This window comes from Humulus lupulus, chromosome 3, assembly GCF_963169125.1.
Source record: "Humulus lupulus chromosome 3, drHumLupu1.1, whole genome shotgun sequence".
Classification (NCBI taxonomy): domain Eukaryota; kingdom Viridiplantae; phylum Streptophyta; class Magnoliopsida; order Rosales; family Cannabaceae; genus Humulus; species Humulus lupulus.
The window spans coordinates 50,829,384-50,843,487 of record NC_084795.1 but is presented as its reverse complement, the minus strand read 5'-3'; the positions used below and the strand labels follow the sequence as shown (position 1 = coordinate 50,843,487).

Here is a 14,104-nt window from a genome sequence, read left to right as displayed (position 1 = left end):
CGCCTAAAAGGCCACAAGCTTAGAGCTTGTCTTCATGGAGGAGATAGGTGAGGGACCTTCGACCATAAGGGAGTTGGAGAATTGTTGTCCTATGTTCCTTCATGGCCTTTGTTGGAGTAGGTCGATGATAGTTGGTTGCAGGAAAGAATGGATTACTTACAAATGTGTTGGAATGAGTAAAATTAGGAAGGAGCAAGCCCATTCGTCTAGAAGAATATTGTCTTGAAATTTGGAGGATGGTTTGGGATGTCCTCGAACAACCGCTTCTTCTTCGGGTAGCTCGACAAGTAGTAAAACCCATCTCCTCCATGAGCTCGAGAAGGGTTGCTCTTGAGGCAAAAGACATACAATATCTCTTGTGTTGAGGTCTCGTCCCACTTCATTTCATGGTATAGCAACCTTAGGGCTGACAAGACTCTGAAAGAGTTGGTGTGAAGTAGGAAGGGAGTGAGGCTGGCATAATCCAAGAAAGTTTTGGAGTAGCTCTTCAGGGGCAACAGGGCACCAGCCCTCATATGTTTGCGGATTCAGACAGCGAGTTTGATCTTACGATAAGGATTTCCATCTCTTAGGTCATAGAAACTCCTTTCGTTGGAGGTTACGGGATGACACATCAGCGTACTAGAACGCTTAAGGTCATGGTAGGCCAGCAGCTCGGAGATATGACTGGTGGAAGTAATCGAGCTCCAGTAGTGCTCAGCCTCGAAAAACTCCTCCTTCAAGGTAGGGACTGAGAGAGCCTGGGAGGTGGTTGGACGTGTTGAAGTATCCTCCATTAAAGTGAATGAAAGCTCACCAGGTGGAAAGACGACAGTGACTTTAAGTTTGGGATCTAAGGGAATAGGCCTAATCTCAGGATCCAGGTCAGGATAGACTGTGATTTAGAGTCTCTTCCTTTTCCTTTCCTCGACCTCGTCGATTTGGAATCGGAAGTAAGCTCATATGTCTGCTTGCTCGCATCTTTCTTTGTGCTCGCGAATTAGTCACTGATTTCGTGTGAATGGCAATTCAAAGACTGGGAGTTGATGAATGGTAAGGGATGGCAAGCTCAGGCCCCCACCAATTTTCTAAAGACTGCGACATCTAACAATAAAGAAAAATGTGAGGTCCCATAATTTTAAAGTGGAAAAATTTATCTCGATAACTCGAGTTTGCAGGCTGGAGATAACGAGATTGCCTCAATTGAGACTGAAAGCTCAAAAAGGAGAGATAACTCAGATGTCTATCCTGAACTATTGTAAAGTTCGGGCATCGAGAGAGCACCCACGCGAGAGTTGGATGGATACTATCAATTTAAAACAATAGAATCCCAGATTTCTAGGGGAAATGTTGGCAGTTACCCGAAAAGGCTATATGTTTCAGGATTCGTGCATTAAAACCCTAATCCAAAACCATATTTCTCAAGCCACACGAAACTTATGACCAAAAACCCCTCTTACTACAAAAGGCTCCATTTTTATCTGTTTCTTCCAAAAATTTTTGGCTTAAATCATATTTTTGATCAGTACAGCCCTACACAACCATAACTTATCTAGTGCAAAAAAGACCTTAAAATCTGGTAGAGACTAGAAAAGTTTTTCCTTGTGTACAAAGGAAACACGTATATATATATATATATATATAAGGATCAGAAACTTACACAAAGATGATCTTGGAAAAGAGGATATCATCGATTGTAGAAGAGGCAGCAGAAATGATCCCACAGAGCCGAAGGTTGAAAGGTTGGAAGAAAAGGCATATATATACGCCAGAGAGAATGGCAAGGGTTGAAAGATTTTGGGCCCTTGATTTGGGTTAAAAGAGGATCCAAAGGATCACATATAATTATAGAAATTGGCGGCAAAAAGGTTATAGGAAACGACGTTTTCAGAGTAGGGAGGTACTCAAGTACTGTCGGTGTGCAATCCCCAAGTGACGCGTGTCCACACTCGAGTGTGGTAGGTGGCACGTTTTTCGAAAAGTGGAGTTCAAAATTTCCTTATCACAGGATTCAAACCAATACTTTTGAGGGGGCATAATGTTACACCCAAATTTCAACACAGTCATAAATGAGCCTCGAAAAGTAGGCTCGTAAAGCGTAAGCTCGAAAATGACAAGCAGTGGCTGGACACTTGTACAAATTTGCATGATTCTTGACTTGTTCTTGTTGGCGATTGAGCACAAGTTTAAAAGGTTCAAGCTTATGCATCAAGCTCGAAAGAATGAATCTTCTTCGATGCATATGGGTGTTATTCGAGCCTTAGTTGCAAGCTCGAAGATGTTGGTCTCCAAAGATTGAGCTCGATGAAATCACTGGCTAAGGAGGAGGTTGACTAGAATAACGAGATCAAAGTGTTGGTTAATCTTGAAAGGCACGTTAACCTTGCATTCGAGCTCAGCAACGCGTTTTGCACATGACAACTGTTAGGAGATCATATTCCTTAGGGATTTGTTGTTATTTGGTTTTAAATCTCAATTATTATGAGATATTATGCATTTAATGTATTTATTTCAAATCTGTATAATTGATTGTAACTTCCCTGAGTTAGTGGAATATATTCTCTTAACCAGGTTTATAAATAGTCTAGGGAATTTCATTTGTACTGACGCACAATATTGTACTGAGAATACTCTGTAGAATTGCTCTGAGAAAGCTTTGAGAGAGTTTCACGAATCAATAATATTGACTTGTGGACTAGGCAGATTTTAATTGCTAAACCACGTAAAAATCCTACTGTTCTTTTCTTGTTTCCTAAATCTTTATTTAGTGTTCTTCAGATTTAAGTTGACGAAAAACAACGTCAACATATATGGTGTCCTAAATAGCCCTTCATGCTTTCCCATAACACTGAGAACAAAAGAATTTTTTTATAAACTATGCTTCAAGTGGCTCCTTAATTTTTTAATATCCTAGGTTTGTTAACTATTTCCAAAATATGCTAATGATATCAATTGAGACCAAAACAGCCCACTTATTTTCACTTCTTTGTCTACCACTTCTTTCTCTTTCTCCTTTCTCTCTCCTTTCTCCCGCCAGCCATCACACACAATCTCTGACCTTCTCTCTCTCCATCTCGTTGATTCTCCATCTTAATTCCATAGATTAATTTTACTTTTAAATTATTCAAAGCTTATATTAAGGAAAAGTTTTTAGTTGGAACAAATCTAACATATTATAAAATTAAGGTTCTACTTGAAGCATAATTTATCAAATTTTCCAAACAAAATAGCATCAATAATTCTAATAATAATTTTTTTTATTAAGTTGTTTTTCTTTTTCTTTTTTTGAATTATCATTATACTTATATCTTTATGTATAAAAAGTGTATATTTAACAGTTTTATTAGTTTTGACGATTTTTTTGTTAACGTTAATAAGATATTCTAAATATTTAATAGAATATACTTTTAAAAGTAATTAAAAATAAATATTTATTAATTATATTAATATAAAATTTTAATATTATAAAATATTATTATTATAATATTTTTTTTAAATCATAAAAAATATTATAGTTAATTTTTATTTTAATATGTTTATTCTTTTATGTATAATATTATTTATTTATTTAAAATTTATATAAAAAGCATAAAAATTTAATAAATTTAATTAATAATTTTATTTAAAAAAAACTAAAGAAATAGACATTGTACGTTGATAACACCTAGTTATCTATTTATATCCCAAAAAAGAATGAATTACTATTAGTTGTATTGTTAGTTATTATTATATATATGAATTTAATTAATAAATTTACATCTCAAAAGATCAAAATAACTTACGATGATTATGATAGAATGAAAATAGATCAAATAATTCACATTTTATAAGATATTAGTGCAAGTAACATGTAATACACATGTGATTAATTTTATTTCAAAAATTTATTAATTATTTTTATTAAATTTTTATGATTGTCATATAAATTTTAAATAAATAAACAATTTTATATATAAAAGACTGACATAAACATATTAAAAATAAAATAAAACCAAAGCATTATTTATAAAAAAAATTAAAATAATACGATAACATTTTAGATCACAAATATTTAATGTACAAAATATTCATGATATTATTCAAATCACACATCAATGATTGGAGAAGAAACTTATTTATTCATGATAGAAGATAAATGTAATTCTAATTTCTTATTTACTTACACAGTTATACTATTTGTACACACGACACTTATATAATGTATTTATTATTTATTATATATTATTGTAACAATAATATTTTATAACATGTGAATTTATATTAATATAATTATTAAATGTCTAGTTTTGTATTATGTATTATTATAATAATGATATTTCATAACATTTGAATTTATAATAATATTAATATAATTAATAAATATCTAATACAATCATATTATTTGTACATACACGACACTTATATATAATGTATTTATTATATATTATATATTATTGTAATAATAATATTTTATAACAAGTGAATTTATATTAATATAATTATTAAATATCTATTTTTGTATTTAATATTATAATAATAATATTTTATAGTATTTAAATTTATTTTAAAATAATTACTAATATTAATTCTAGCAAAATTTTATAAAAATTAAGATTATATTTTATAATATTTGAATGTATATTAATATAATTATTAAATATCTAGTCTTGCATTATATATTATTATAATAATAATATTTTATAATATTAAAATTTATATTAATATAATTAATAAATATCTAATGATATTTTATAATATTTAAATTTATATTAATATAATTAATACCTATTTGTTTTTAATTGATTTTAACATATATTCAGTTAAATATTTAAAATATTAGGTTGAAGTAACCCTAAAATAAAAAATTTATGTTATCTATACACATTTTATATAGATGATATTATAAATAGATACTTATTTCTTAAATTATTCAATTTAACTTTCATGTCATAATTAAAAAAAAATTATAAATTTGAAAATTTTTAAATCTATGAAAATATTTGATTACTTTATCGGATTTATTGTTATTTTTTTTTATATATCTCTTATTTTATCAAATACATAACCAACAAATGAAAACTTTTAATAATATATCATTTTAATTTCAAACCATAAATTTTCAAATTATTTTTTTCGCATCACCTAAAACAAGGAGACTTATATATTAGTAAAATCATAATCTTGTTTCAATCGTCTTGAATAGATTATGATTTGGAAGCTTAGCTACGTGATCCTATTCCTATAACAATCAGGAGACAAATGTGAGACCTAAAACGTTATTTATTTTAATTTTTCCAATAATAATTGTTTGACAAGAAAACGTTTCAGTGAATCCTTTGACAAGAAAACAAACTTACGAGAAAAACTTTATAAGTTCTCTCTGAGTCGCTGAAATCTAAAGTTCAATTAAACACAGCAACTAAATCAACCAATCAAGCTATCCTCAATCACCATGGCTCCATCTCTACAATCCACCCCTTCACTGCTCACCTTCACCCTCGTTCTCGTTCTAATCTTATTGGGCCAGGGCCCAACCCAAACTCAAGCCCGAAAGCCCCATATCATCAATTTCCGATCCCCAAATCTCTACCCGGAAGGAATCACGTGGGACCCATCGGCACAGCACTTCATCGTCGGTTCCGCACGTGACCGAACCCTTGTATCGGTATCCGATGCCGGCGTCGCCGAAACTCTAATTTCCGATACCGATTTACCCGAGAACGTCACCATCCTTGGCCTCGCCATCGACACCGTCAACAATCGCCTCCTAGCCGCCATCCACGCTGTTGAACCGCTCCCTCACTTCGACGCTCTCGCCGCCTACGACCTTCGTACGCGCCGCCGAGTTTTCCTCTCTACCCTTCCCACCGAAGGAGATGATGTCACGCGCCAGACTGCAAACGCCGTTGCGGTTGACTTTAAGGGCAACGCTTACGTTACCAACTCCATCGGGAACTATATTTGGAAGGTTAACGATCGAGGAGAAGCCTCAATTTTTTCCAAGTCGCCGGTCTTCAGTGCTACTCCTGTTGACCGGGAATTACCGTTCAGCTTCTGCGGCTTAAACGGCATCGTTTACTCGAGCAAGGGTTACCTGTTGGTGGTTCAGAGCAACACCGGAAAAATGTTCAAAGTTAACGAGGAAGATGGTAAGGCCAGGTTGGTCCTGCTAAATGAAGACATGCCTATGGCCGATGGAATGGCTATCCGGAGAGACGGCGTCGTTTTGGTGAACTCGCCGAAGAAGGTTTGGATGTTGAAAAGCCAAGACAGTTGGGGAGAAGGAGTGGTGTATGACAAAATTGACCTTGATGAGGAGCGGTTTCCCACTTCGTTGACTGTGGGGAATGATGGGAGGGTATATGCGGTATATGGACATGTGTTGGAGGCTTTCTTGGGAAATTGGGGCAGGGATAATTTTGGAATAGAGGAAATTATGTCAGTGAAGGAGAATGTAGAAGATAGTGTTTGGATATTTGTGTTAGTTGGGTTGGGTTTGGCTTATTTCATGTTTTGGAGATTCCAGATGCGCCAACTTATCACCAATGTTGACAAGAAGACTAACTGATATGTTTCTCCTTTCCTTCTTTATTATGCCACTTTTGGTTTTATGCAATATGATTAGTTTTTATTTACGAAAGACATTTATATTGGAATTTCAAATATTGCACTTCTTTAGGACTTTTTTTTTTTTTATGACTTTCACATATAGCACTTCTTTATTTGAATTGTCTTATGCTTCAAAATTTCATGTTTGTTTTCGACCAAAAAGAAACTGAAAATATGAATGCTACTACCATAATAAGATCAATTCTTTGTCCAATTTGAGATTTGTACTGTTGTTGACTTTCTATATCAGCCAAATTTAGCATACAAATTTGTAATAAATCAATCTCCTTCCAAGTGAATAAGATTCCATAAGTGGGTCTCGCAAAATTACATAAACTCCGGCCCTTTTGGTCCTTAGATTTACATGAACTAATATGCAAACCTCCAGACACAACCTGCCAGACATAAGAAACCATGAATTTTGAGGGTTTTTTTTTATCCATGGTTAGCAGATAAGCCCCCTTCAATAAAAGTTCATATATAAATCGTGAAAGTTAAAAGCATAGCCAGCACTCTAGGAATCATGGGATGAAAGTCAAGACTTGATCAAGGGCAGCTTCCACCAAATTGTCAACTCGCTTTTCTGGAGACTTTTGAGATGGTGACAAACCTTGAAGGTTTCCATCTTTCCCTGATGGTGGTTCTGGAGAAGAGTTTTCCCCCTTCTCATCTTTTGGTTTTGCAAATCCAGCCTTTTCCCTGAGCTGCTGCAGCTTCTCCAGTATTTTTCTCTTCATATCAGACTTACTAATGCGAGCTTCCGCAGGTTGTGCTGACCAAAATGTAGCCAAACTCATTGTTTGAGCAGTCAAACAGATCATATCTCTTCGTGAAACAGATAAAGTCTTCTGTAACTTCTCTCCTTTAGTGACCTGCAATCAAAAGGAAGAATGTAATTATAAAGCACTGATCCAAGAAAGTTGGTTTGCTCTTCTTCTCATATATGCCCTTTCACTCTGCTAACCATTAATGCTAAAGAAGAACATGATCTCAGTGCACTTAACTAACTATAACTGCTAAATTATATAAAGATATAAAGGATCTCAAAAAAGTTTCCTGGTCAAAACCAGACCGCTCAGAAACATTGGGCATTAATATTTGCATGCACTAGTCAGCCTAACAAAAAAAAAATCCATTTTCTATCACTTTGCTGTGTTTACTTCAAATTCTTTATCAAAGCCAATAATAGTTAAACCCAAAACTTTTTCTGTAACCCATACTCGTAGGAATTGTAACTGCTATTTGGTTATTTAAATTATTGCAAAGCAAAACATCTGTGTATTGTACCCACAAGGCTTAAGGCTTACTGTATCAATACAAATATACCCAATCAGTATTTACAAAACAAAATCAGAGAAGAACCCATGTAATAATTAAAAAACACTCTTTAAATAGACTACACCTACACTACCATGAATTTGCAAGTTCTTATGTAGAATAGTCAAGACAAACTTCACTTTAATTTTTATTGGCCAAAGTATACACTATAAACAATACTTTAAAAGGTAAAATATGGCTATCAGAAATGTCCAAGAAAAAGTTGGTTCTTAAACAAAGTCTCTAGGCAACCATTTATGGCATTTTAACTGAACTGTGCTCTGAATTTGCACAAATGAGTTGCCCCCAATATTGCTATAATATATAGCAGCCAGATCCTGCAGACTGATTTTTTATCTTCGTCATAAAATGTGGCTGCCAATCTAAAATTAAAGTCATTCTACAAATTTTTGTGACATCAAACTATAAAGAGATTCTATCAGTTCAAAATACAAACTAAATGCGTCAAAGTAAAAAGATAGGGAAATAAACTCTCCACACCACCATATAATTTAAAAGGGCATATATATACTCAAAGCTACAACACAAACAATTTTTCTTCTTTAATAAATTTATTAATCATGCGTAAAATTTTTAGTCAAAGAAGCCCAGATCAAGAGTTTACTCATCTCCAGCATTTCCATTATTGACTTAAAAAATTGATCTTGAAAACAAAGTTTGACCAACAGATCATGTTCTCATTTTCAAGAGAACAAAAAAGGGGAGATCAAAAAGCATAATAAAGAGGTCAACTTTGTAAAGTGGTTATGATTACAAACAAAAATATTATCAGAAAGAAACCAATCCAAAGTGGGAAAGTAGTGAGGAAGAGATTTTGAAGTTAGAACCTGAAGAGGAAGAAGTGTTGTCTTAGTGGGAATGACGATGGCCATGGGTGATTGGTTTGTATTAAGTGGCGGAGGAAGTGAGCAACACATGAGTGTGGTACCAGCAACCGCCATATTTCTCCGGTTTAGATCACCGAGGGTTGGATTTGGTGTGGTATTGGGTGAAAAAAGAGTAAGGAGCACAAAAAACGTGGCGGTGGACTGGACAGTGAACACCACCTTCGAGTCGTTTGTACGGGACCCTGCACCTGCTCAGCTGACGAAGTGTATACGGTTCGGGTACGGGTACGGGTTCGGGTACGGGTACGGGTTTAGCTAGTTGGGACGGCCCCTCTCTATTGGGCTTTCTTTGCAGTGGGCTCCCTCCCGCTCTCCTCTTGCCAAAATGTTTTAAGTTTTGGCTAAAGTATATTTACTGCTAAAATAGAAGCAATTATATATTTAAGTCTTTTTTTACTATAAAAATACTTTTATTCACACTTTCTTGATACTTTACCCTTAAATCTCATCCAAATCCCAACGTGGCAACGTGGCAGCGTTTAATTGCTCTACGTTACTTTTGTATTTATTATTTAAAAATTCATTTTAATATTTACCAAATAAAAAATATATTTAAAAGTTAAATAAAATATATTCAATAATTCAATTAATAATACTAATTTTTATTAACTTACAAATTAAACAAACTTTAAATTTTAATTAAAAGAAAATAAAAACAAAATCTAAAACAAACCTAAATTCAAAATCAATCTAACTTAATAAAAACAAAAGACACATTTGAATTAAACCTATAATCATAAATACATAAAAAACAAATTAAACCCTAAAAAACTTTTAAGCTTCTCCATCTTTTATGTACATCTTCTTCTTCTTCTTCTTCTTCTTGTTCATCTTGCTATTTTCGCCGGTGAAGTCAAGGCTTCTAGTTCAGGATGGGAAAGATCAAAAAGGAGGGAGAGACACGTGAAAATTAAAACAATTCACTTGTTTAAATTGAATTTTTAAATAAATTTTTCTTATTTTTTAAGGTTAAATTAACTTGTTGAAAATTAAATAAAAATTGATTAATTTGACCATTTAAATGTTGCCACGTAAGTACTTGGGACAAACTTAACGGTGAAGTACTAACAAATGCCAAAAAAGTGTGACAAAATGTATTTTTACTATAAAAAAAAAAGACTTAGGTATTTAAGTGTTTAAATTGTAACAACTTAAGTATTTTTAGCCACCAATATCCTTTTTGACTAATTTTAACTAATGAAAATCACACCAAGTATAAGATTTTAATTTTTTTTTTTACACAAATATTGTACTTTTAACTCTTCCCACTTTATATGAGATTAACTAGTGTGAGATTTTATTTCCCATACATTTATAAACCTAAGAAAAAAAATCCCATAAATTTATTTTTTCCATTAATCATGCATATTATTTATAGGGAAATTCTTATATACAGGCACAGAAAACGCCCTTAGCCTACCGGTATTTTCATTGTTTTCACAAACATATTTTTTATTTTATTTGGAGAAAGACTCACGCGTTAAATGGCCAATGTTGATTGGGGAATCCTAATTTTCATTGCACAACTAAGAGGCCATGGAGGTGAACTGGTTATGAGGAGCAGATGAAGATGGTGATAGATTTTTTTACCCATGCTAGATGAAATGTAATAGTAAGTTAGTGATCGGTAAAGCATGGGCCTGTGTAAATGGAAATTGGTGTTGTCAGTGAATTAATTAGTTTTTTTTTTTCATTTTCTGAAACTGTTATTAGTGAAGGTAGTTTAAGTATGCAGGGGTTGGGGGGAGGGGAAGGGAGGTTATTGTTGTGTACTAGGTTGTTGTTGTGTACTATTGGGAGGGGCTGATGTGTACTAGTGGGAGTAGAATTACTGTGTGTTCCAGTGACATAAGGTAATCGATCACGAAACCAAACTACTCAACTTTCCAACAGTAAATGTTAGTGAATTCCGAAGAAGTTTGTTTAGGGTGTCCCTATTCTTCATCTCGCCCTATAGATCTTGGCCCATGTTCTTCGGTAATACTTCATAATCATCTTTTATTTTTTAAAAGGGTATCAATATGTGTTTATATAGGATGAGGTGACTTGTTACAATTATGTGATTATTTTAAATTAACTTTGATCACTAATATATTTAGTTTGGAATTAAAATCCAGTACTTATACTTTGTTGTTGTAAAATTTTTTTTTAAGATAATTAAATGGAGAATATTTTTTGTGTAGTCGAAGAATATTTCGGCGTTTAGTGTAATTAATTACTGAAGTTTTCTTATGTGTGTGAATTGTGTTTTATTTAGTTTTAATTTTTGAAACATGCTTTTATACAGGGTGACGTAACCGATTACAAGTTTTTTAATTGAAGAATATTTGGCGTTTACTGTAATTAATTACTGAAATATTATTATGAGTGTAAATTGTATTTTGTTTTGTTTTGATTTTCGAAATGTGTTTTTATATAGGGTGATGTAGCTGGTTACAAGTTTGTGAATTTTTAAAATTAACAGACTAGTAATTAACTTTGGAATCATTTATTTGAATATTTATGATATAATATGTATTTGCATGTAGTTATGAGGATGGATTCAGACGTATTAAATTGCTTGATAGAGGAGTTGTGAAGATTAAAATAGGACTGCAAGGAAATGCATGAGAGAGTAAGGTCGCAAGATATGAAACTGAACATGGTTGTGGAAGCAATTAATCGGAGTGACGAGGAGCGGAGAGCATCCACTAAGGAACTAATGGGAACAATGTTGAGCGCCCTTAATTATGTGAAGGATGTTGTATCTGAATCTCACACCACTTGTTTGGAGAAAGAGGTGGGCATTGAAAAGATGAGTGTACCAAAAGATTTCGGGTTGCGTCAAATATGTTTAACTTGAACCAGAATACGATAAGAGATTGAGTGAAATCTAAGGCGTTAGGGAGGACATTGTAAATGATTTTGTGATTTATTTGGGACAGTGCTATTTTCTATATTATTTTGGTGGATGAAGAGTGGTGAGGCGGATGCATTTCATAGAAATGTTTTTTATTTTCTACCAATTACACTGTAACTACTTGTAACTACATTTTGGTTAAATACAGTGAAGCAGCATATGTTAGTTTTGTAAATTGCAAAATTATTTGATGTTATTGCATGTGCTTTAGAGTTTATCAGGTTTATTAACCATAATTATTTAACTGCAGTCCATGTCCAATAACGTAGAGGTTTTCTTTTTCAATGTTGTAATTGTTGTAATTATGACTTCTGTTATATCAATTGCATATTTTTGTAGTCGGTTACACTAATGCAATCCGAAGTTCTTGTGAAGTGTTGCAGTGGGTTGTTACTAGTTACAACTAGCCCTCTAAAAATATAGTTGTAACTGGTGTAACTATTGTCTTGTTTATATCAATAATACATTTCAGTAATCGGTCACACTAACAAAACTCGAGCTGGTTGTGCAGTATTGCATTGGACTGTAACTAGTTACAACTATGACAAGACTCATCTTCAAATAAAGTTGGGTCAGTGTACTTATTGTACCGTTTATATCAATTATAGACTTTAACAACCAGTTACACTAAATCTGAGTTGCTTGTGTAGTATTGCAGTGGAGTGTAACCAGTTACAACTATTGCAAGACATTACTATTGTTTAAATTTTGTAGTGTGGAGTAATTATTATTGTTCCACTAATACAACATGAACTTTTTTTCAATGAATGTTAATTGACTATAATTTTCAACAATTCTTACACGACAACATGTGTTAAATATTGTAGTGTGGTGTAATTATTAAACCATTTATATGTTTTAGTTTTAGTAACTGGTTACAATAATAGAATCAGAAATGCTTCTCAAGTATTGTTGTCGACTGTAATCTGTTACAACATTTACAATATGGTTGTTCATCAGGAGAAATACCATAAGGTTGCTGCAAAACACGTAAAATGACAAGTTATAATTTGGAGAGAGTTATATTGTTTCCACCTTTTTCAGGGACCAATTTCCATTGCATATTTTAAGTTCACCACTGAAAATCAAAATACAAAGAAAAATAATAGACAATCAAAGTTGAGCTATGAATAACATTGCTAATCTTTATCTGCTTTATATGGTTGACCCCACCATGCTACATGTTCTTCCTGGTCCATCACAATTGTTTGCGTCAACTCCTTCACTTGATCCTTCGTCTCCTTCGTACCAAAACCCATGAAAGTCATAAAAAATTCCACCATTATCCTTACTTAAATTCACAACAGTAGGCCCATCCTCGTTTTCTGATCTATATAACTCGTTAGGGATATCTTTATTATTTTTCTTATATTTGCAAGTTGTCTTGTTGTGCCCTAGTCTCTTACAATTGTTGCATTTTCTCCGCTCTTGTCCTCCACTTTTGAGATGATGAGTCCCTTTGTTCTTTGTCCTTCCACTAACTCTCTAAATGTTGACGACTCCGTCAAAACAAAATTAAGCTACACCACATAAAAAATGACCATTTAATTAAACAACACTATCATTACAATAACAACACAAAAGACCCAAAACAAATAATTACAATGAATCCATCATCATTCGTTTTCAATCAATATCGCACAAAAAAAATACAATAAACACAAATTTAATTAAGAAAATGGGTATTTCATTGTGTGATGGAGCTTCACATATTAACGTGATACATGTTAAACTAGATAGATAGGACACCACTGACCAGAATAAACAACATATAAAAACTTAATAGATACCTTTTAGTTAGTCCACTGTATTGTTAGTTAGTTTATTAAGCTAATTCTTTCGAATTTGTAACTGGCTGTAACTTACTGTAACCGACTTCCTATATAAGGACATTTTTTCTAATCTCTGTACAAATTATATCAATAAAGCGAATTGTTTTTCCTTCATATTTGCTATGTACAGAACTAATAATACATCACGACTGAATTTAAGAGTTCCAATCAAGCATACATGTAAAATAAGGTACTTAAATCGAATATGAGTTTCATCACAAACACCCCAAACCAAACTTTTTTTTACAGTCTATTATCTTCAACAACTCTTAACAAAAATTCGAATTGGGTGACAAACCCCGAATTTTTTTAAAATGAAACGCACACGAGAACATAAAAAGTAATAAATAAATCAAAACAAGTGACACAAACCTCAGCTCTGTCTCAAAAACCTCCAATCCAGTGATATTCAACCACGATATTGGTCAAACTCAACAACCCCTCTCTGCCTGTACATCCATTTTTTCAACATACCAACTTGGTGGACTCATAAATATATACAATCCCATAAATAAATCCAAAACCTTCAAATCCACACCTCTAAACAAATTTCTAATCTTTTACAGAAAAATAGAACCTCA

The 14,104-nt window shown here is 32.9% G+C and overlaps 2 protein-coding genes across 2 annotated transcripts; one reads left to right on the top strand and one right to left on the bottom strand.

The window, feature by feature from the left end:
• The first annotated feature begins 5,214 nt into the window (after positions 1-5,214).
• LOC133822678 (uncharacterized) lies at positions 5,215-6,636 on the top strand. Its single transcript, XM_062255088.1, has one exon. It carries the CDS (start codon positions 5,411-5,413, stop codon positions 6,524-6,526), a length of 1,116 nt encoding a protein of 371 aa, XP_062111072.1. The 5' UTR covers positions 5,215-5,410; the 3' UTR covers positions 6,527-6,636.
• A 216-nt stretch (positions 6,637-6,852) lies between these two features.
• Positions 6,853-9,023, bottom strand: LOC133822679 (uncharacterized). Its single transcript, XM_062255089.1, has 2 exons — positions 8,733-9,023; positions 6,853-7,439 (listed from the first exon to the last, which is right to left on the bottom strand). Exons 1-2 carry the CDS (start codon positions 8,844-8,846, stop codon positions 7,089-7,091), a joined length of 465 nt encoding a protein of 154 aa, XP_062111073.1. The 5' UTR covers positions 8,847-9,023; the 3' UTR covers positions 6,853-7,088.
• Between the last annotated feature and the right edge of the window lie 5,081 nt (positions 9,024-14,104).

Coding starts and splice junctions, on each gene's coding strand:
- LOC133822678 (XM_062255088.1), top strand. CDS start 5,411: ATGGCTCCATCTCTACAATCCACCCCTTCACTGCTCACCTTCACCCTC.
- LOC133822679 (XM_062255089.1), bottom strand. CDS start 8,846: ATGGCGGTTGCTGGTACCACACTCATGTGTTGCTCACTTCCTCCGCCA. Junction 7,440..8,732: donor CAACACTTCTTCCTCTTCAG/GTTCTAACTTCA, acceptor TTTTGATTGCAG/GTCACTAAAGGAGAGAAGTT.